The following is a 24,559-nucleotide window of genomic DNA, read 5'->3' as shown; positions in this document are numbered from 1 at the left end:
TCAGCAAAGTGAATGAGTTATACATATACATATATCCACTATTTTTTAGATTCTTTTCCCATGTAGGTCATTACAGAATATTGAATAGAGTTCCCTGTGATATACAGTAGGTTCTTATTAGTTATCTATTTTATATACAGTAGTGTGTACATGTTGAATAAAAGTGGCAAGAGTGGGCATCTTTGTCTTCTTCCTGATCTTAGAGGAAAAGCTTTTCAGCTTTTCACCACTGAGTATGATGTTAGCTGTTGGCATGTCATATATGGTCTTTATTATGTTGAAGTATGTTCCCTCTATAATCACTTTGTTGCAAGTTTAATCATAAATGGATATTAAATTTTGTCACATGCTTTTCCTGCATCTATTGAGATGATCACATGATGCCTTATCCTTCATTTTGTTATCACACTGATTGATTTGCAGATGCTGAACTATCCTTGCATCTCTGGAATAAACCCCACTTGATTGTAGTGTATGATCCTTTTAAAGTATTGTATTGGTCAATTTGGTTTGCTAATATTTTGTTGAGGATTTTTGCATCTATGTTCATCAGGGATATTGGCCTGAAATTTTCTTCTCTTGTTCTATCCTTGTCTGGCTTTGGTGTCAGGGTAATACTAGCCTATAAATGAGTTTGGAAGTGTTCCCTCCTCTTCTATTTTTTAATTGAAAGAGTTTGAGAAGAATGGTATTAACTTTTCTTTGAATGTTTGATAGAATTAACCAGTAAAGCCATCTGGTCCTGAACTTTTGCTTGTAGGAAGGTTTTTAAGTACTAATTCAATCTCCTTACTAGTAATTGGTCTGTTCAGATTTCTTATTTCTTCATGATTCAGTCTTGGTAGGTTGTATATTTCTAGCAATTTATCCATTTCTAGGTTGTCCAATTTGTTGCTATATAATTGTAGTAGTCTCTAAGGATCCTTTGTATTTGTGTAGTATCAGTTGTAACATCTCCACTTTTACTTCTGATTTTATTTATCTGAGCCTTCTCTCTGTTTTTCTCCATGAGTCTAGATAAAGGTTTGTCAATTTTATCTTTTCAAAGAAGCAGCTCTTGGTTTCATTGATCTTTTTTGTTGTATTTTAGTCTCTATTTCACTTATTTCTGCTCCAAGCTGTGCTATTTCCTTCCTACTACTAACTTTGGGCTTTATTCTTGTTTTTCTGTTTGTCTATTTTTTGATTTTGCTTTTGATTTCTTCTTTGATGAACTGGTTGTTCAGTAGCATGTTGTTTAATCACTTGTTTGTAAAATTTCCAGTTTTCTTTTTGGAATCATTTCTAGTTTTATACCACTGTGGTCAGAAAATATGCTTAATATGATTTCAGTCTTCTTAGATCTGTTAAGACTTATTTTGTGGCCTAAGATATGATCTATCCTGGAGAATGTCACATGTGCAGTTTAGAAGAATGTTATTCAGTGGCTTTTGTATGGAATGTTCTTTATATATCTGTAAAGTTTGTCTACTGTAACATGTTGTTTAAGGAAGATGTTTCCTTATTGATTTTCTGTCTGGATGACCCATCCATTGATGTGAGTGGGGTATTAAAGTCCCTTATTCTTACTGTATTGCTGTTTATTTCTCATTATGTCTATTAATATTTGCTTTATATATTTAGGTTCTCCTATGTCAGGTGCATAAATATTTACAAATGTTATATCCTCTTGTTGGATTGACCTCCTTTATCATTATGTAATGCTGATCTTTGTCTCTTATTACAGTCTTTGTTTTAAAACCTATTTTGTCTGATATAAGTATAGCTACCCCAGCTTTCTTTTGGTTTCCATTTGCATGGGATACCTTTTTCCATCCCTTAACTTTCAGTCCGTGAATTGTCTTTATGTCTGAAATGAGTCTCTTGTAGGCAGCATATAGATGGGGCTTGTTTTTATATCCATTTAGCCACTCTGTCTTTCGACTGGAGCATTTAGTACATTTACATGTAAAGTAATTATTAACAGGTATGTACTTAATGCCATTTTATTAATTCTTTTTTGGCTGTTTGGTAGTTCCTCCGTTCCTTTCTTCTCTTGTTCTCTTCCTTTGTGGTTTGATGACTGTCTTTAGTGGCATGCTTAATTCCTTTCTTATTATTTTTTGTGCACCTACTCTAGGTTTTTTGTGGTACGAGGGCCTCTCACTGTTGTGGCCTCTCCTGTTGCGGAGCACAGGCTCCGGACGCGCAGGCTCAGCGGCCATGGCTCACGGGCCCAGCCGCTCCGTGGCATGTGGGATCTTCCCAGACTGGGGTACGAACCCGTGTCCCCTGCATCGGCAGGTGGACTCTCAACCACTGTGCCACCAGGGAAGCCCTCTACTATAGGTTTTTGCTTGGAAGTTTCCATGAGGCTTACATATAACAACAAATTTATAACAGTCTATTTAAAGCTGGTAGCCACTTAAATTCGAATGCATTCTGAAGGTCTACGTTTTCATCCCCCACCACATCTTATGTTTTTGACATTATATTTTATATCTTTTTATCTTGTGTATTCCTTAAGGAATTATTGTAGTTAGTTATTTTTACTACTTTCTTCTTTTAACCTTCATACTAGCTTTATAAGTGATTGATGAACTCCTTTAGCTCTTGCTTGTATGGAAAACTCTTTTATTTCTTCTTCAATTCTGAATGATAACTTTGCGAGGTAGTCTTATTGGTTGAAAATTTTTTTCTTTCAGCACTCTGAATATATACTAAATCTTTTTTGTTTGTTTGTTTCCACTCTATAAGCTCAGGCTAAGACAGTTCATCACACCCATTATTTTTTGTTATTTAATCCTTTGAAAATTGTTATAAGGAAAGTATAATTTAACATATAAGAAAACTAAGGGTTAGTGAGGTAAAATAATTTATGCAAGGTTATAGTGCTCATATAAACTAGAATTCAAGACCAACTCTAAAACTCATACTCTTTCTACTATATTGTATTGCCTCTGTAATGCTCTGGTTCACCAATTTTCAAAGTTAGAAATCTTTTTGCCCATTTTGAGGCAAAAATGTATCTTAAATATATTAATCTATTTGTATGGTATATCAAATACAGTATGGTCAAAATAAATTAATGTTTCTTTGATAACTTTAACTCTTGCAGGTGGTGTGAGTACAAGTAAATGAATGTTCAATGTATGCTCTAGGTATAAATATAGAAAGTATGGGGTGAGCTTCTATCCACAGGATAATATTTCCCTAAAGTTTTTCCTTCCCTTTTTCTTATTCTTTTAAAAAATAACTATGCTAATATAATTTCCTTTAAATCAAAAGTATGGAAAATTAATTACCAGTTATTTGAGAACACTAGAAGAACTCCAGTAGAATTTTAGATTTGCAGAAAGCCCTTAGAGAAATAAATTTCTCATTTTTACAGAGCATGAAAGTGACACCTAAGGAGTTGACTGACATATCCAAGGTAATAAAAATAAAAGATCAAGTTATACTTTTTTACTATTACGTTTCAAAAATTAAAAGGTTTTTGATTTTAACTGAGTTAGTAGAGAGAGCATGAAAGAGCTACTATAGCATCACGTAAAACTTGGGACATGATGTTAAAAAATATACACTTTTAATAACTTCATTTTAATGATAGCAAAAAATCATTCTGGAATTACGAATGCTTAAAAACTGTCTACTTAAAAATTCAGTTGGTATTAATAGTAGTAGTTTCTAGGAGGGGACAAGGATGGCTAGAGGACAGGTAGAAGACAGACTCTTTCACTGTTGAGGCATCTTTGAAATTTTGTATTACATGACATATATTACATAAAAATAATAAATTAAAAAATGTTTTCAAAACTATAAAGCACTATAAAAACTTAGTTAGAGGAGAAGAACAACATCCTTTATACTTTCTCGGTGTTTTCTAACTCTGCATGATTTCTGATGCTGGCAGACACTTAAAAAAAAATATGTACCTTGTACTGGATAAAATTAAATTTTCTGGCAATGGAAAACTAAACTTCTATGCTTCAGGTTCCTTAGGTCTATAGTATTAAAATTTTTAGAACAGGTAAATCCATGTACTTACGCCTCCGTCTGCCTGTGTTGCTGTTCTTGAAGACAAGCTAGATCCATCATATGTTTAATTTGTGCTTTCAAATCTTTGTTCTGGAGGTGCAAATGGTGGCAATGAAGTTCTTTATTGAGTTCCTGGGGAAAACAAGACACACTATACCTCAGATTCATTTAAAAATGTTAAAATTAAATCAATTTTAATAAAACTTATTTTATATTGGTGTCAATAGTTTTAATTCTTAAAAATATGAAGTGGTATGTTTAGGAACAATTTGAAAAACAAGTGTTCTGGTACAGGTGGTCTATGACTTACAAGTTTCAAATTTCCTCAGAAACTGAACATCAGGAACTCAGAACAAATTTTACTATAGTGACAGTTTCTTGGTCTATCCAACTTGTTCATAATACTTTGAAAGTACATGAATATGGCCCATTTTTGCTTAAATGTCATTTCTTCAGGGAGGCTTTTCCTAAGCTTCACATTTAAAGATGGACATTCTCCACCCCTGATAGTTTCTGCCATAGCATTGATTAGTAACAATCCCATTTATTTATTTGTTCGTAGATTCTCCATATTAGAATGTAAGATATACCACCAGGACAGGGGCTATGTCAATACAATAAAAGTTTCATACAATAAAAATCTCTTGGGAGGCTTCCCTGGTGGTGCAGTGGTTGAGAGTCCGCCTGCCGTTGCAGGGGGCATGGGTTCGTGCCCCGGTCCGGGAAGATCCCGCATGCCGTGGAGCGGCTGGGCCCGTGAGCCATAGCCGCTGAGCCTGCGCGTCCAGAGCCTGTGCTCCGCAACAGGAGAGGCCACAACAGTGAGAGGCCCGTGTACCAAAAAAAAAATCTCTTGGGGAATTCCCTGGCAGTCCAGTGGTTGGGGCTCCATGCTTCCACAGCAGGGGGCATAGGTTTGATCCCTGGTTGGGGAGTTAAGATCCCACATGCCGCGAGGTGTGGCCAAAAAAAAAAATAAAAATTCTTACCTTCACCCAGTCTTGGTATAAGCTTCATTCTACGCCAAAAGTGTAAAAAAGTTTTCGTAGGCTCCCTTATGTGCATATGCCCAAATGTTCTCTAATCTACCACCTAAAATTACTTATCTTTTCTCAAATCTACTAAACCTTAAGTATGGAAAACATCAGCTAAGTGGATACACTAAAGTATGAATGGTAATAATCCAGTAGCATTCTCAGAATCTTAAATTGGAAAAATTTTAGTTAATAAAACGGAGTGAAATATTTTGGACATTGTAAGGGGCTGAGACAAAAATCCTATAAGCAGGGGAGCTGTGCCTAGAAACTTCCTACAGATAATTCCCATAATCCATTTTAGGTTTTCAATACTCCTTCCCAACCTGCAGTTGGCCACTGATTCTCTGTAAGCTTAAAGTTATTTTTTTCTTTTTCTTTTTTGTAATACTTCCTAAGCTAGTGGTGGGCACTATGACAGGGAAACAATGTAATTCTATGTGTCTGAGATATAGTAAAGTTGGGGGTTGTTTATTCACATGATTCATAATTATATTTCAAGAAATACAGCAAGTATTTTAGAGCAAACTCTCTTTAGGGAGTCAGGATGATACGGTTAGAGCACTGGCCTATGAATCAGGTGATTTTAGAGATGGCTCAACTATGACACACATGCTACCTGGAACCCAAAATATGGTCTTTATGGATATCAGTTTACTTGACTAAAATTTAAGAGCTTGCCTAGATGATCTCTTTAGTCTTTTCCAGTCAAAAAATTCAACGACCCTAAAAGTATGACCATGTTTGTCAAATATTCCACCTTTTCTCTTAAAAAAAAAAACAACCCTTCTTTATTTACTCCCTCTGTTAATCTTATTGTTTTATCTTCTTGCACCACTCTTAAAGAGACAAGCCTTGACTGTATAATTATTTTACTCAATAATTGTTCTTGGCTAGTTTGTTGTCTTTGAAAAACAAAGTTACAATTTGAATCTTTTTCTTGTTTTGATACACTAATGACTGAATCTGATTGGAAGTGCATAGCCTATTATGAGAGCTACGGGGAGGTTAGTAATAGCTGAAGTAAGAATATAGTGAGAGGTAATATATAAAATGTGAAAGGTCTTCAGGTGCCATGCCAGACCTGGGAAATCATAACAGAGTTTACATTAGGGAGAAAGTACTGAAGAGTGATATGATTGGAGTTACCTTTTAGAAAGCTCATTTTGCTTGCAGTAGAGAGAATGAATTGCAGTAGAATACGAATGGAAGCATAAAGGTCAAATGTACCAGTCCAATAATGGGGGCTGGGAGTCTGAATTAGGGTAGTGGCAGGGGAGATACAGAGAAGTGGATAAATTCGTGAGGTTAAGAGGTAGATAATGCAGGAGGGTACAGAAAAAAGGGCAGCAATTTGAAAGTCGCAGTACTGGATCTCTGTCCAGAGTTGTACAACTGTGGATAAATCTTTTCACAAAGTTATGTCTCAGTTTGTTTATGTAAGAAATAATGGCTTATACATAGATAACTGTTTCAGCTGTGAAAATATCCACAGGAAAAAAAAACTGAGAGTGGGATTAGGGTGATGGGAATGGAAACAGCTTTAATTGTAATTTTTTCAAAGTATTCATAATAAAATGCATTAAAAAACAAGAATTTAAAAATCAATTCCAGATTCATATTCAGGTGTGAAAAGTCCTGCTTAAAAGAGTAACAGAAGACAGATTATTAGAAAAATTAGATTTGACCATGGTGAAAAAATTTAAATTTATTGAAAATAACCTGAACAATATTAACTTTATAAATGCTACTAAGTAGCCAAAAAAAATAGCAATAATGGGCTTCTCTGGTGGCGCAGTGGTTGAGAGTCCGCCTGCCGATGCAGGGGACGCGGGTTCGTGCCCCGGTCCGGGAGGATCCCGCATGCGGCGGAGCGGCTTGGCCCGTGGGCCATGGCCGCTGGGCCTGCGCGTTCGGAGCCTGTTCTCCGCAATGGGAGAGGCCACAGCGGTGAGAGGCCCGCGTACCGCAAAAAAAAAAAAAAAAAAAGCAATAATAATATTACTAAAAAGAATACTGAACCATTTTAAAAATTGGGAATTTAATTTTTTAATTTAAAATTTAAATTTAATTTAAAAATATGGGAAAACAAAGGCAAACTAGTAAATAGCTACAATTGAGGTTTTTGCTTCTTTTAATATTAAAAAGTTCTTAAGTACTCCTCTAGTTGGAGTTGGGCTATATTTTAGATTGTTGATTACACAAATGTACTAGATTATAAGTATAATGTAAATTAAGCAAGGCTATTGAGAGATGAAAATAACATTTTAAAATGTATATCTATTAATTCTTTTTATGAATATAATGCCACTTGAACTGTACACTGGTAAAATTTATGTTATATTTTACCATATGCCAAAAACATTTTTTAGACCCTTCATGAGAAAGTTTTTGCTCACTAGAATGGCTAAATATTCTATTAGAACATCATGGCCGTAAGTAATAGTAAACAAAACTAACCAAAATACTTGTTATTTTATGTCATTTTGACAATGATCACCTTGAGAATAAGACTTCTTTAGATATACATAGTCTCTAACAAATAAGTGAAACATGACAAATATAAGTGAAACAAACCAAAAACTACTATAAACATTCAATATCTGCTACCTTTTCAAGAGAAACAGCTCTTGCGCACTGAGTGAGAAACACTCGTTTGGCCAGGATATCAGCTGTTTTCTCTGAAAACATATCCAGACTATGGCTTGGGGACCCTGACAGGTACTTTGATGGAGGCTGTTGCATTCTATGATGGGCCTCTACAGCTTTAGATTCTCAGATCAAGCATGGAATTTCAGACGTTACCGTTTGAAAGCCTAGTTAATCCCTATTATAGATTACTGATTAATCATTGTTTTTTTTGCTTATTCCTTTTAAGTCATGTAAATATGTCCATTACGTAATCTTAAGAGGAATATGGCATTTTAAAATAAGTGCACTTTAGTTTTCTTCTAGAGCAGATATTCTTAATGTTGTATTAATGGAAAAAATGACCAAAAAAATAAAAAAAGTAAAATTGTATGAATGTGACCCCCCCCCAATCGTCCATCTAGGAGAAGATCTATATATAGCTCTTTAATCAGATTCTCAAAGGCATCTACGACCCAAAAAGGTCAGAAACACTGTTCTGGAGGAAAAATAGCAAATGTATTTTATAATACAGCTAATGCTGCTGTGTTCCTTTTGTGCACACCTTTCTTTGGTTATTGATGTCTATGATGTTGTGGCTTAGAATATTGAACTATTATTTATCAACCACTCGTTATGTATTAAGTGGTGCTAGGCCTTTGCATACAGCATTTTATTTAAGTTCATAATGCCTTAAATATATTTTAAAGATGAGAAGTTAAGACAGTGAAGTTAAACAACTTGCCCCAAGTTATATGGTTAGTGTTAGAGTTAGTATTCAACACAACTATTAGTGTTAGTATTCAACACAACTATCAAATAATGGAATTACCAACCACTTCAACTCCAGTGTCTATCCTCTATCCAATATTTACATTCTTGCTATAGGGAATATTAATATTCTAAAGTGCTTTGTCAATTAAGTTAAGTTATAAAATCTCATTAAAGTATGCTTTGTACTACATTTAATTCCCAATCTACTGAACTAACTGGCTGGCATACTTTCATCAAGATATTGTGAAGACTTCTAGGACTGCTGAGTGTCGATTAAACTGTTGGTTGGCCCTCAATGAATTTCCACACTAAAGAACTATTCAGTCTCTGTTTATCCTTGGCCCTCTTCTTAGGAAACAAGGTATCTGTTGCTCACTGCTCCAATTTTACTACCTTGTACTGTCATCATTCACTACTCCTGCTAGTCTCCTCTCCCTTCAGTCTGAGCTTCAGTGTTAAAAGGATGGACATTTATATCGACTTTCCTAGTTATGATGCATTGGTTAATATCTTTAAATTATAACAAAAAATTGATATCTTTGAATATTAACAGTCACTAGCTGCATTCATTTGTACTGAATATTTTATACTCCATTTCATCTGTATTTATTTTCAGTTTAATGCTTTTCTAGAACTTTTAAGATTTCAGAGCTGATATATAATATAGACTTTCAGAAGAGCATCATCAAATTAAAGACTTTAGATACTCTTCCTTTAAAAAAAAAGAGTAAAAAAAGTTGTTCTTTTAAAGTATTAGGTATTTAGAGATCAAAATTAGTTACTTTGTAGCAGTTTGTTTGCTAGTTGCTTATTCCATATTAATTTTCTCCTTCTTTCTTATTAAGAGAACTCTAATTTTATTCAGGATGATAATATGTCCAGCAAAACACTCACCCTTCCAGATTCCCCTGTATCTAGGGATAGCCACGTGACAATTCTAGTCAATTCAGATATGTCTGTTAGGGATTTCTGGAAAAGTTTTTGCTTTCCCAATACAGATATCTCTCTCCCCTTTCTTTCATTCCTCTTCTGGCCTAAGTGTGAACTCAAGACTAAAGATGGAATAGTGTTATCACAACTATGAAAAGAAAAGTATAATGATGACACTGAAGACATTTGGGAGGTACTTTATTAGGAATGAACTGCATACTTCTGTAGCTTACTATTGTTAAGGGAGAAAACTATCTGTAACATTGTAGCTGAACACAATTATGATCTGATTCAGCCATTAACCATCATTACCCATCGCTACTCTTTATAAATATAAACTTTTGCCATTCTAGGTGGAATATCTTCAGTTTAGTACATAAAAATAAATGTATACAGCTTTCAAACTGGCTTTCTTTAGCTATAATACAAATAATGCTGACCACATTTAAAACTATTTTTGCACAAAATATCAAGTATTAAAACAAACTTAAATTACCTACATGATGAAACCTCAAGTACAGTCTGAAATAGAATTACTTCATTCTAACTTAAGAGTTCCTCATAAAAGGATGCAATCACTTAAGAATAACATTTAAAAGTAACTTTACTCTTCTGAAAGTACAAGAAAGGCAAATCTAATAGGTAATCAGGGAGGCAGAAGGTATATTCAGTTAAAAACAGTAAAATGAGTCAAATCTCCGGGAGATGGACCAAAAGTTGTCTTATGAAAGGTATTTACTCAATAACAAAGACAATGGGTTTAAGGAACTCAGTTCTTAGAAAATAAATCTGAATATACAAACACATATGTACCTTTGGAATATGACCATTTTGACCTAAGAGTCCCATTTCAGTTTCCACACGATGGAGCCAATTAGTATTCTCATCAAATTGCTTCAGTTCCTCTTCCTTTTTCTTCTCCAGGTAGCAGCGGCGAGTTTTCAACATTGCGAGTCTATGATCTCTTTTGCAAGTGGCCTGAAAAATAATGCATTTAATAGTCAACCTTTTATGATACGTGATGTATGTGATACTAGTACAGTAGTATATTTCCTTTTAAGTGTGCTATTGTTGTCTATTAAATTAGGCTATACTTTTGTACTTAAAGCTATTTCCCCTTTGAAATCTCACAATACTACTGCTTGCAGGAAAACAGGAAATTGAGTTGTGAGTCATTTTTATAAAATTACATGTTGAGAGTTTATGACTTTAAGAAATACAATGGCCAAATTGAAGACTATCACTTTTTTTTTTTTTTGCCAAAATACATTCCTTTAAATGTTGTATTTGAAAAGTTCATGTGAGGCCTGATAAATCTCATGATTTCCTTACTGAAAACAAAAGATACATGTCCTGCTCTTGTCTTTCCTTCAGTTTGAAAGATGTGAAGAAGTAAAGTATTCTATTGTTGTGGTTTTGTCTACAAGGCCTTTAGATTGGCTGTTGCCAATGAAAGAAAAGACAGCTTATATCCAGGTGTCATAAACATCTGATCTCGCCTGATGGTTGGTTCAGGACACATACTGGATAGTCCAAATATTTTCGGTGTTTTACCTACACATGAATTGAGATCAAAACTGGCCTTCTGGTTTTTTACCCCAAGGGTCTTGCACACTATCATGGGCACTGTGGGCCAGAACAGCTTGACTTCTTTGGACTATTTTCCAAAAGACACTAAACTCAATAATCATCAGATGTGATAGCTGGACCTGAGACAACAGATCCCCAAAGATTAGAACAAGCACTTGTAGCTGCTTTTGGAAGTAGGGATGAACACATCCTATGAAAAAAAAAGAAAAATGGAAAAAAAAAAATGAAGAAAGGAGCAGGAACTACATTTGAACTTGATTAAAAACCTACTCTCTTTAGGAGATTAAGTTCTACTTCCTTATTATCTTTTATAAAAGGTAAGTTGACATTTTGAGGAAAAGCCAGCCATTAAAGAAATTTGCAAAAATAGGTAATAATGTCACTCTTCTCACTACCTCTTTTTGTTTTAGAAAATAATTAGTTATTTTTCATTAAAGTGTTACATTGTCATGCAATGGGTAATTGATTGTTCTTAAGTTAGCTAATACATAATGTATTTTTGTAAATTTCAGTTTAAATTTCTAATAGAATATTGGTAGATGAAATCCACATAAACAAAAGCTCTTTGGGGTCCTAAATATTTTACTTTAAAGCAGAAAGGGGTCCTGAAACCTGAAAAGTTTAGAGCCACTGGTATCCAACAGAAGGTAGGATATGTGGCTTCTTGACTTTCTTCTGCTATTCAGCAGGTGTGAAAACTTAGGCAAGTCAATCTCAGTGGCTCTTCAGTCACCTTATTTGAAAAATGAACATAAAAGTATTGTACCTGCCTGAAGGAAGGCATTATATCAAACTACCTTTATTTTCCTTTAATGTTTAAAAATGTTGTAGGTACTCTTAGAAACCAGGGCAGGACATGATCTGCGGGTCTGATGGCAGTCAATATTTAATACCAAAAGATCCTGACTAAAAATCCCAGAGGGTATGTTTTTTGAGTTTGTACTTCTAATGTTCATCAAATGTAGACTCTATGATGGTTCTCCATGGGGACATTTTCCATCAGGGTAATTCTTATTGAATTACTGTTCTGAAATAAATACCAAGTAAGTGTTTGGAAATAAATTCTAAAATATGTATGTTAAACCCTGACATTAAAGTTAATTGTTTCCCATTAAAGTTTCAAAAAAGCTTTACATATTTTATTAACAAAATCTCCAGAATAACACAAAAGGTCTCGAGTGAGAATAAGCATGAAATTCTAAAATTTAGGTATTATTATTGCTTTGTGCAAAAGAACTGACTGCTAACACGGTAAACTGATTATTTCACTGAAAATAATTTGTGTATTATCTTTATATGACTATAAAATTACCCCGGAACTTCACTTTAATACTACTCTCAGAGTCCATACTCAAGAACCATTTATAGCTTAATCAGTGAGATTCTTTCAGCAATTATGAGAGTAAACCTCTTCAGAGAGGGTCCAAGACAAATATAAAATTCCTTGACCTAGCAAGCAGTTTAGTAAAACTATAGTTTGACACTTCTGTGAGAACAAACTCAGCCTCTAGATGTCTTTCTATGTTTTTCAATAGTGTACAACCAATAAACTTAAGAGGTTTTATTCTCATTGCTTAGGTCTCATTAGCTATTAGACTTAGCTATTCTTAGTCTCATAAGAATAGCTATAAGAATTGGAACATGGATTGAAATGACCAAAAGTGAGATATCAGAAAAGACAAGTGGGTTGAAAAAAGCAGAATAAAGATGAAAACAGAAAAAAATTACAGAAACCAGCCAAAGCCATTTCCTTACTCTATGTCTTAATGTTTCCAAGCATGCACATTCACAATTCAATGGGGTAAGTAAAACAGGCTAAAATAACCATGATTTAAATTAGCTTGGGATTAAATAGACCAAACTTACTAATTGTACTAATATTCTAATGTTCAAAAAATGGCAATCTGATTCTAAGCTCTGATAATACACTACTCATTTGCTTCAAAGACTGCCTTTTGACTACACAAATAGACCATATAATTCTTGGCAACCAAAGCTTCCACAATTTGGCCTTTTATTCTATCCGGAATTGACTAATTCCCAATATGGCAAAATATGTCTTATATCATGTGCCATTTCCAATCTATTTATAGTGGTTAACTCTGGCAACTTCAGATTCAGAGAGAAAGAGTGCTGTAATCAATCAATGATATCTGCTATGGGTAAAGCAGTGGGAATTGGCAGGAAGTGTTGAGAGTATAGTTATGTACTTCCACATACACTGACCTACAAATATGCTGTGCTCTGGTCAAACTGGTGTCCTCATTTGAATACACTATTCCTTTTATTCTTTCCCCACTAATATTCTCATGCAACGCCCAGTATAAATCTCATCTCTCCACTAGGAAGCCTTTCTCCACCACCACAACTGGAAGCCACTGTTTTCTCCTTTGAATGGCTATAGCACTTAAAGTACTTATAGTATAGCAGAATGATTAAAAGTGCAGACTGAGGCCAGACATCCAGAGTTTAATATTGGTTCAACCACATTAATTAGGTGTATAACTCTAGACAGCTTACTTTAATTCTCAGTATCTCTGTTGCTCACAAATGGTGATAATACAGGATCTACCTCATAGGCTTGTTATAAATACTAAATGAATTAACCCATGCAAAGGACTTTGAAAAGTGTCTGGCACGCAGTTAATGCTCAATAATATTAGCTGTTTTTATTATTGCTCTACTCCTTACATCACAATCATATAGTGCTGTGTCATTTTTATATCAGTTTATTGCTCCAACTAGCTTATAAGTTACTGAAGTACATATATTGTCTTATACTTTTTTTTAACCTCTATTGTGTCTAGCACAATGCTCTGCATATAAACAAAAGTGTTCAAAACAAGCTGTTGTTAAAAGTTGAGACATTAAGTCACTAGCAGTTTTCCATGACTGAATTTCTTGCCTTTTTTCAAGAGATAAATCAGGTAATTGCACTTTCAGATAATTGATATTTATTTAATGGATACCTACACAAAATTGAGAATTATTATCCCCACTGAAAATAACTCTATAATAAATGCAATTAATTGAGATAATACATACAACTTTTAGAATAGGTAAATATAGCAGTATTTCAGAATTCCATTTAACAAACATATGAAAGGATTTCACAACAACAAACTGATATATTAATTCTATGAGATATTCTGTTATTTGGAAGTCATGAAGGTCATCAAAAATACTGGCAACAATTTTGCAGTTCAAGAAAGTTAAAGTACAACTACAGAAACAAATTTCAAATAAAGATATAAATTCTATTTTTCTTCTGCCTTAAAAGGATGTGAGGAATATTTTAAATGCATTTGATAAACAAAATCAAAAAGAAATTTTCAGTATTCAATACATTATAAACTATAGGCCCTATGCTGTACAGAAGTAGATCTCTAGGGTTTATTTGTCTTGTATAACTAAAACTTTGTACTCTTTGACTAATACTTCCTGGTTTCGCCTTCCCCACAGCCTCTGGCAACCACCATCTGATTCTACTTCTGAGTTTGACGATTTTAGATTTTTCATATAAATGGTATCATGTAAAATTTGTCCCTCTGTGTCTGGCTTATTTCACTTAGCATGTCCTCCAGGTTCATCTATGTTGTTGCAATTGGTAGAATTTTCTTCTTTTTTAAAAGCTGAATGATAGTCTATTGTTGTATACTTAAAAATGGCTAAGAGGGTAGGTCTCATGTTAAGTGTTGTTATTAATATAATACTACTACTAATAAAGAGGGTGGGAGGAAACTTTAGGAGGTAAGGTACAGGCTTATAGCATAGATTATGGTGATAGTTTCACTAGTATATATTTATCACCAAACCCGTCAAGTTGTCTATATTAAATATTTATGGGTTTCTTCATACATCAATCATATATATCAATAAAGTGGTTTAAAACAAAGATAGCTTCAATAAGGCATAATAAATGCATATTCAGTAAATAAATTACTAATTTTGATAATATAGCTTAATAGCTACTTATAAATTCATAGTCATGATATATTTATTAATACTTTATGATTAATTTCTTAGCATATCACATCTTTCCCATTTCATAGGCTGACAAAAACCTAAAATGTTAGTTTCTTAAAGCACTATACTACTAAGTATAAAATAGTACTTAAAAATGCAATTAACCTTATCATCAGTGAACACCAAACTGGGGGAAATACAGTATTTTCAAAATGTTTATTTTTCTGATCTTTGGTGCTCTGGAGTTGCACACCTCCAAGTATACATTCTTTTATCCTGCTTAGAACTCATGTTTCTTGAATTTACATCTTATTCACATCTTAATAGTCCTAGAAAATTCTGAGCCTTAGACTTTGCACATTATCCTTTGTTCTTTTGCACTAATGTATCTCCTTCAGAATATCTATTAGATGAATGCATGACTTTCTAGTCTATCTTTCAAATAGCAACATCTTGTTCACATCTGCTATCTTTTTATCCTGTATGTGGTGTGATTTCCTCAGATCTCCCAGTTCTTTAATTCTCTCTTTAGCTATATCTAACATGCATAAAAGGAAAGGGATAAGAGCTCAGGATCTGGAATCAGCTGGCTTGAGTTCAAATCATAGCTCTTACTCTATGAGCTGGGTAACCTTTGGCAGAATGACCTCTCTGTGCCTTGGTTTCCTCATCTTAATTACAAGGACAATAATATCACATAGTCCACAGGATTTTCTGAGAATTAAATGAGTTAATGTACGTGAAGTATTTAAAACATTGTCTAGTATTGTACCTATAAACTGAAATTTTAAGTTTCAGTAAATAAATCTTTACTTTCTGGAAGTGTCATTTGTTTTCTTCTCATATATGTATGTTCTTTTTTTCTTTGATTCCTTTATTGTTAAGTCCTTCTTTGATGACTTTATTCATTTTTATAGGTTTTATCAGATTGCTATAGTATCTGACGTTTGGGGGATTCTGTCATATTTGCTAACTCTGCTGACTTGCTTGTGGAGGATTATTTCATGGGTTTTGTAAGTTTGGACAGTGAGCTCTCATTAGTGGTTTGAATTGAGGATCTGTTTCACTAGGCTGATTCTGCATTGCCTCTGCTCAGTTTCCTATAGATTATCACTGCTCTGATACCATTTTCTGTGCTAATGTCTCACTTTAGGGATTTGCTAAATAAAACACATGGATTATAAAAGTATAATCTATAATGAAAATCTGTAGTGAAAAGTATATCTATAATGACAGTCTTCAAATGAGACTTTTTTTTCTTACCCTAGGCTTGGTTCCTTGTTTTCCTGTGCTAGTTGGTAAAATGTTTTCTCCTGCTGTATTTCCAATATGAAGAGTGAAGGTCTCTGAGATTCCTGGCTTTATGTGGGGACTGTCATTTCTAACTCCCTGTCTCCCTCGGGCCCCTTACCTAAGTAGTGGTGTACATCAAAGCAGGGTTGTGAAAGTGGTCTGTGTGTGTGAAGGGGAAGGGCAGTGCACTACTACATTAGATAATAAAACTGATTAAAAGTTGATCTGGTTTTTTTTTTTAGCACTGATGCAGTGGAAACTGTAACAATGTCAGTGACAAAATATTCTTCCCTGGGGAGGAAAAAAACCTCCCATTGGTCTAAGTTGTAAACTACTGCCTGCATCTGGGGTGGACTGTTCTCACTGCCCCATGTTGGTACCCAACTCTCCCTGAGTGTGTTACCTACCTGTTAAGCATTCCATCATCCTCACAGAAGCAACAGTCATAACTGAGATTTTAGGGGTTTTGTTTCCTTTTTGTTTCTCACATCTAGAAATTTTTTTCTTGTAGACTTAACTATACATTTAAAACAATGTCTTCTACATTTCCTCTAGCATTTCTAGGGATTTGTAAAGAATGGATGATTAAGCAACATCGCCTATCAAATTTCTAGAATTATAAGTCCCATGTTTTTACATTCTCTACAATTTAAGGATAAAGTTGTTAAATACCTTTTCTACTTTGTCTTCAGAACACATCATTTCTATTTGCTTATGGCACTGTTGTTGATAGAATGATTTAAGTTCATTTTCTTTAAGTAACATTTCTAACTTCAGATATTCTTGCCTGATTTCATCTCGATTCTGGAACAAGCAGTTCAGAATTTCTTGAAATCTACCAAAAATAAACCACATAGAATCTCAGTATTTTGTGACAGATAATGCAAAGTTTACTTAAAGAAATGCATGGGAAACCATAAACAAGACGAAAAGACAATCCTCAGAATGGGAGAAAATATTTGCAAATGAAGCAACTGACAAAGGATTAGTCTCCAAACTATACAAGCAGTTCATGCAGCTCAGTATCAAAAAAAGAAACAACCCAATCCAAAAATGGGCACAAGACCCTAAATAGACATTTCTCCAAAGAAGATATACAGACTGCCAACAAACCCATGAAAGGATGCTCAGCAGCACGAATCATTAGAGAAATGCAAATCAAAACTACAATGAGGTATCACCTCGCACCGGTCAGAATGGCCATCATCAAAAAGTCTGCAAACAATAAATGCTGGAGAGGGTGTGGAGAAAAGGGAACCCTCTTGCACTGTTGGTGGGAATGTAAATTGATACAGCCACTATGGAGAACAGTATAGAGGTTCCTAAAAAAACTAAAAATAGAACTACCATAGGACCCAGCAATCCCACTACTGGGCATAAACCCTGAGAAAACCATAATTCAAAAAGAGTTATGTACCACAGTGTTCACTGCAGCACTATTTACAACAGCCAGGACATGGAAGCAACCTAAGTGTCCATCGACAGATGAATGGATAAAGAAGATGTGGCACATATATACAATGGAATATTATTCAGCCATAAAAAGAAACGAAACTGAGTTATTTGTAGTGAGGTGGATGGACCTAGAGTCTGTCATACAGAGTGCAGTAAGTCAGAAAGAGAAAAACAAATACCGTATGCTAACACATATATATGGAATCTAAAAAAAAAAAACACACAAAAAACGGTCATGAAGAACTTAGGGGCAAGATGGGAATAAAGACACAGACCTACTAGAGAATGGACTTGAGGATACGGGGAGGGGGGAAGGGTAAGCTGGGACAAAGTGAGACAGTGGCATGGACATATATACACTACCAAACGTAAAATAGATAGCTAGTGGGAAGCAGCCGCATAGTACAGGGAGATCAGCTCGATGCTTTGTGACGACCTAGAGGAGTGGGATAGGGAGGGTGGGAGGGAGGCACAAGAGGGAGGGGATATGGGGATATATGCATACATATATTCACTTTGTTATACAGCAGAAACTAACACCACATTGTAAAGCAATTATACTCCAATAAAGATGTTAAAAAAAATGAAATGCATGAACAAGAGAATATACACCATTCATAGAATTAGATTCAATGATAAACAGTAAATAGGTTTGAGTGACTTTTTTCCCATTAAACAACAAAAATGTTTGGAATGGGTTCTGAACTTTATTTTTACAGCACTGGGTTTCTCTCTCTCTCCTCCAAAGATCATGTTATTAAAAGATATAGGTATTTTAAGGTCTATGGTATTAGTCATATACTGTATTTGGCCTGCATAATCCAGTAGCTTACCAAAAATAAAATATTTTGTATGTAAGAAAAGGATGATAAGGTGGACCTGTACTCTCCCAATTCATAAGACCTCAGAAGCAACACAGTATTATGTGTTCTTCTGGTGTTGGCTCGCTGTGAAGAAATAAGCAGTGGGTGGCATAATCATATGGTGCCTCTATGGTGCCCTAGGGAAAGTGAGATAGCCAGTTTTTAGCTTTAGAACTTGTTACAGTGAAAACACACCATATGGTTAGGTACCCCCTACAGCTTGGCTAAGAGTCAGCTGACAATGCCAGGACCGAAAACATCCAAGTTTACAATGTGGTAAATCTAGGAAAAGCCCCTCCACTGTGCTTCCTCCAAAGGGCAATATAGATATAGGGAATCAAAGTTGGGGAGTGTGACTCACATCTCCTACAAATGCATAAAGACCTCAAGCTGAATCACTTCTATGAAAGCCCTAAAAGGAGCCTGCAATCCTGCATTCTCCAGGGTCAGCAGAATATTGGTCACAGATCAGGTCTGAGCTACAGTAACAGTATAAACAATCGCACATAGGCAAACAATTTTTCTCTCAAAGAAAAATTAACTTGAAGCTTTTAAAATAAAATGGTAACAAAGTATATGCATTTAAAAATAAAGTTTCTTTGGCCAGAATTTTAGATATATTTGTAAGGATCTGTGGTAAAAACACTGACAATTTACGTCAGTAGTTCTTAATGAAACTATTGAGAATGAATATAAACCACAATACATCGACTTTACTGCAGTTTTGTCAAACTGATAAATATTTCATAGGAAGTATGTATGGACATTGCAGTTTCACTGTATTATATTACAACAAGGCTAAGGCCAGTAAATGATTTGATAAGTAAATTTCTTAGTTTTCCTGGAACACTTCACCCAAGGACATAGTTAAATATTTGTCAATTTCAAAATTTTATGGTCCAGATTTATTTTAGTTGGTGGTGTATAGTTTAGGATGGAAGGAAGGGAATTAGTATCAAAGGTTTCTAGAGAGCTCTTTTTTAAAAAAAAACTGTCATTTTAAAAACAGAGAACCCTAAGGGATTGACTAATAATAACTATTTTCTAGTCATTTAAAACATTCAAATAGCTAGAAAAGAAAAATCTTTGCTAATAACTTTAGGTGACATATGATAAACTCTAGACAATTTTCTTGGTATAGTCACAAGTGAAGTTTTATAATTACTCTGTATAAAGAACAACTGTACTTTCTTTTTATGATTTTTTGAATATTATCTTTCCAAATAGCTTTAATAGAGAGCAAATACTGTATATTCTTCCCTTTATCTGTTTAAACTTCATAAAAATGTTATTTTTTAAAGAAAATGAAAATTCATGCCATTAAAAAAATTCTATGTGAAGTATGATCAAAGGTATTCCATATATTTATTTAAGGAGACAGATACTTTTGTGAGAAAATGACAAAGGCTATGGGGTATATAATTTTATTATTACCTGCTTTATAAATACAAGTAAATTATTTAACCTGTTGAGTGAATTAAAACTCAAAGTTTTTATTGTTGGTTAAGTCAGGTTGAAATGCAAAAAATATCCAAATAAGTGTTTATTTCATAGCTCAGGCCATCTCCTTCTTGAATCATTTTACCAGAAAGAAAGAGTCAATGACTTAAAGCCACATCAACTCCAGAAAAGTCTACCAATTTGTAAGGTTTTAATTGGTAACTAGATCTGGTTAAGCACTGCTGAGCAATTTTATGCAAGCAACGACTCCAAATTTGAGCAGTTGGTCACTGCTTTAATTTTCAAGAAACATGCATCACCGACAAGATATCTGGTTGCATGAGGACCAATCCCACATTTGACTAACAAAATATAATAACACAACTAATAACATAGCAGAGTTAAAAGCTTTCATTGTTAAGATTAAAGGAATATGAGGAATCATTTTGCTTAAGTTATTTTTTAAAAGACACTGTAAAATTGGTAGAATATAACAAAAAGCATTGTAAGACTATTAAATATAACTTTATTTTGTCAATGGGTTGTTAGGGGGATTAATAGAAAATAATTTAAACACTTTAGGAAATCTCTGGTATAAACAGAGCTATTGTACTATAACAATACATAGGTCAACTTTATGCTATATGAAAAATGGACTCATTATCACTGATAGAGAGAAATAACTGTTTAATTACTTCTTATGGTATTTGTAAAATAGCATAGCATGGGAGCAAAGGATTAATACTTGAAAGAGATGATATGTATTTCTTGCCCTTATCTGTAAGTTAGAAAACAATACCCCACTTCAAATTTCAGAGTTGTTGTAGTGATCAGATGAAAGTAATGTGGGCCTAAAAATCATCAAAATCTATAAAGCCACTGCCAACTAGTCTTCCTTATGTACCCTAAAACATCTTCTACAAACTCAAGAGTCCCAAAACAGTATGAATAATCAATGGCTTAAGATGTAGTTAGTTTTCATACTAATGATAATAGAAAATTAGCTTTGGAGAATAATTACTCAATTTTAATCAAAGGTGAACAGATTCCTTTCCTACAGGGCCTCTTAGAACTTTTAATATGTTGATGTACTTTGGAAACCTCTTAGATTCCTTAAGTAAGGAATAATTTTCAAACTTGTTTGATCCAAGAATTCCTTACTGTCTGCTTAAAACTACTCAAGATTTACAGCTTTTGAACTATTGTCCCATCAGGACAACTTGGAAATTGTCTTAATTGCTTAGGAAAAAAGTACTTGCAAGTACTGTATTACAGCTTTCTTTTTTTAAAATTTACCTGCTAAGAGCTTAGAGGGTACAGATCATATTTCTGTGTCAATTTATATCACTGAGAGATGTCCCTTCAAATAATTAACTGCTTAAACTCAATTAAGTGGATTATTAGAGTTATATAAAGTCAGGAAAGGGTAGGTACGATTTACATGAACCATGTAAATAATGATAATGCCAGATGCTTGAATGTTTGTGTCCCCCCAAATTTAAATGTTGAAACCTAACACCCAAGCTGATGGTATTGGGAAGCGGAGCCTTTGGGAGGTGATCAGGTCATGAGGGCAGAGACCCTATGGATGGGATTAGTGCCCTTATAAAAGAGCCTCCAGAGAGATCTCCCTCTCTTTTGGCAATGTGAGGATTCAAGGAGAAGTCTACAATGTGGAAGAAGGTCCTCAAACAACCATGCTGGCACCCTGATCTAGGACTTCCAGCTTCCAGAACTATAAGAAATAATTTTTTGTTTGTTTGTTTATACAATACCCAGTCTGTGGTACTTCGTTATAGAAGCCAGAAGGGAGTAAGACACCACAGAAGAAAAATATGGAAACTACTAAAAACCAATTTCATAAGTGGCATAATTGGCTTTACTTTCTCCATCTTATACCTAAGACCTGGTTCTCATTATCTGTATAATCACACTTAAAATTACCTGAACTCCAACGTGTGCAATATAAGACCAATTCAGTGACTTCCTGAATTCAGTTGAGAATATATAAAGACATACAACAAATGATGATGATAACAAAATATCTGACTAAATTTTAAACTTTAAATAGCTGACTAAATTTCACAAAATCCTCAAACTGAGATCTTAATGTCAATTTTACCTTTCAATTTCTTTTTCCTGAGGGTTTGAAATCATTACTTTGTTATTTTCATCAGTAAAGGCTTTCTGTTCTTCATAGGCCTTTAGTTTTTCTTTTAACATTAAAATCTAATAGAGAGAAACAGTAGTTAAAATACAAAACAAATTATTTGTCTCCATTATACATGGCCACAGAAAAATTTCAACTGTGAAAAATAACTGAACAAGCAAGATTTCAATTATAAAAGAAAAGCAAATCAAAGTTTTAGACAATAAAGATTGCAGAATCCCATAAATGAGGAATTGAGGGAGATTAGCAACAATGTAAAGAGGAGACATACCTCTTCCTTCTGTTCATTACAGATCTTTACATACTGAGTTATGTGATTGTCGAGGTTAAGAACATTGCTCTTCAACTGTTAAAAAATAGAAATTATGATTGCGTATATATAGAGATAAAAATCAGTCATATACATGAACAAAATAGCATTATAGCCTCATTAATTCAGTTCCATGAATCCAGAATTTGTGACAATTACGATTATTTGACAATCATAATCAATTATGTTCATGTTTAAAAATCTATGACAAGAGGATATGTTAAGCACATTAATACTGAATTTATAAAAGAAACTCCCTTACTATCTGAGAAAAGGTACTTTAAAGAACTTGCAAAATAGTCATTCACATAAAAATTACCCACTTTCTTTTCCTGGTCCTTTGACTTTTAAGATATAAAGAGATAATTTAAATTTCCACCCATTTGTAAGTTCAAGTAGTTTTTAATGAGTTCTTAATATATTTTATCCTTTTTATAAAAGTATGAGCCCCCTGGCAGCTATGGAATAGTGGAAAGAACATTAAACATGTAATCCAAATACTTGATTTTGAGGCCCTGCCCACTTTTTACTTAAAACTCTGACCATGTGATTCCTCAACTGTAAAGTAGAACTAAAAATGTCTTCCTCAATGAGTTGGTGTAAGCACTGCATGAAAAACTTGTGTGAAAGATGTTTGTATACCCAATACAGTACAACCTTTCCCAATTTATTATATAAACAATATATAAATATTTCTCTAAGGAAGATAATAACCCGCTTATCTTCATTCAATGGGAATAGCAGAGGGGTAAGCCCCCTAAAAAAGCCATCATACCAGCTGAACTCTATGTCTATTCCAACCCTGAGATCCTGTGATTTTACACATACATCATGTTTGACTTATGTTTTAAAACATTACCCCAAATTATTGGCAAAAATACCAACCATACCAATCATTATTATATTGCTCTAGCTACACAGATTGGTTACATCAATATCATGAATGTGACAATAAATTGTTTTAAAAGAGCTATTTACTTTATAAACTGAGGCAGATATTATATCTACTTTACAGATGAAGTAACTAAGGCTTGGAGAGATTAGCAAACATGTCCAAGGTTTTCAGGTAGAAAGTGTTGGTGCTGGGTTACAGAAGAGCATCAGCCTTGGCTGTAACAAATGTGTTAAAGCCTTGACAAATCACACCAGGGTGCTGTCAAAATATCACGTACCATGATGTGAAAAAGGTTAGAAAGAAAGTCACTAAAACATCCTAGCTCCCCAAAAGACTAAATAATAGTATTTATTATATATGTAATCAAGATGCTTAATGGTTTAATTGTCCCAGTGAATGCTCAATTAATCAGATTAGTAAAGACATTTCTAGCCCTGATTCCTAATTCATTAGTAGAAGTACATCTCTAATTCATCTTTTGCTGTAAGTATAAAAAAGAAAAAAATGCACCCAGTACTCTTACAACAAAGGCAGAGTAAACACACTTACAGAAGATTTAATGTCCTTTGCACGGTTAGCATACTTAAGAGTGTTATAGGTGTCATCGTAGAACACAGAGGAAGGACTAACAGCAGCTATCATTATAGTTTGACAGTTTCCTCCAAGAGAATCCTTTAACAAGCGAGTGAGCTTACTATTTCTGTAAGGAATATGCTGATTCTTTCTCTGAAAGAACAAAAAAAAGAATTCTTATGTCATTTTCCACATTCAAATGTAAACCCGCTACCATTTCACTATAAGAATTTAAGAACTGCTCAACTTTGCCCAGACTTATGATATAATTGGTGACCAAAATGATGATGAATCTTATGGAACTATTCAGTGAATATATAAAACAAATTTCCCATTAAAAGATTATATCTCTATCTGATTAAGTACGAACTTTAATCATAAAATGTCAGTATTGTTGCATTAAGTTGTGATAAGTGTACCGTATTAATGTGAGATGTTAACAACAGAGGAAACTGAGTGTGGAGTATATTTAATACAATCTTCCTGTATTATCTTACCAACTTTCCTGTATCTAAAACTATTAAAAAACAAAATGGTTATTAAAAAAAAAATCTCCATTTTTTAAAAAGAAGTTAAAATACAAAAGTAATATATGCCCTAGAGAAATATACTAGAGGCATA

At 33.9% G+C, this 24,559-nt stretch overlaps 1 protein-coding gene across 1 annotated transcript in view; it reads right to left on the bottom strand.

Annotated features, from left to right (window-relative positions):
- Positions 1-24,559, bottom strand: part of KIF18A (kinesin family member 18A) — a 79,556-nt gene that overhangs the window by 35,890 nt on the left and 19,107 nt on the right. Inside the window, exons 7-12 of the mRNA XM_004263947.4 lie at positions 23,915-24,091; positions 22,432-22,506; positions 22,113-22,219; positions 16,905-17,067; positions 10,197-10,361; positions 4,028-4,149 (exon numbers count right to left, since the gene is read on the bottom strand). Of these exons, the coding sequence (XP_004263995.1) occupies positions 4,028-4,149; positions 10,197-10,361; positions 16,905-17,067; positions 22,113-22,219; positions 22,432-22,506; positions 23,915-24,091 (809 nt within the window). The remainder of the gene's footprint in view (positions 1-4,027; positions 4,150-10,196; positions 10,362-16,904; positions 17,068-22,112; positions 22,220-22,431; positions 22,507-23,914; positions 24,092-24,559) is intronic.

Source organism: Orcinus orca, chromosome 8 (assembly GCF_937001465.1).
Source record: "Orcinus orca chromosome 8, mOrcOrc1.1, whole genome shotgun sequence".
NCBI lineage: Eukaryota > Metazoa > Chordata > Mammalia > Artiodactyla > Delphinidae > Orcinus > Orcinus orca.
The sequence above is the reverse complement of the archived record's forward strand: the minus strand, read 5'-3'. Positions and strand labels throughout refer to the sequence as shown.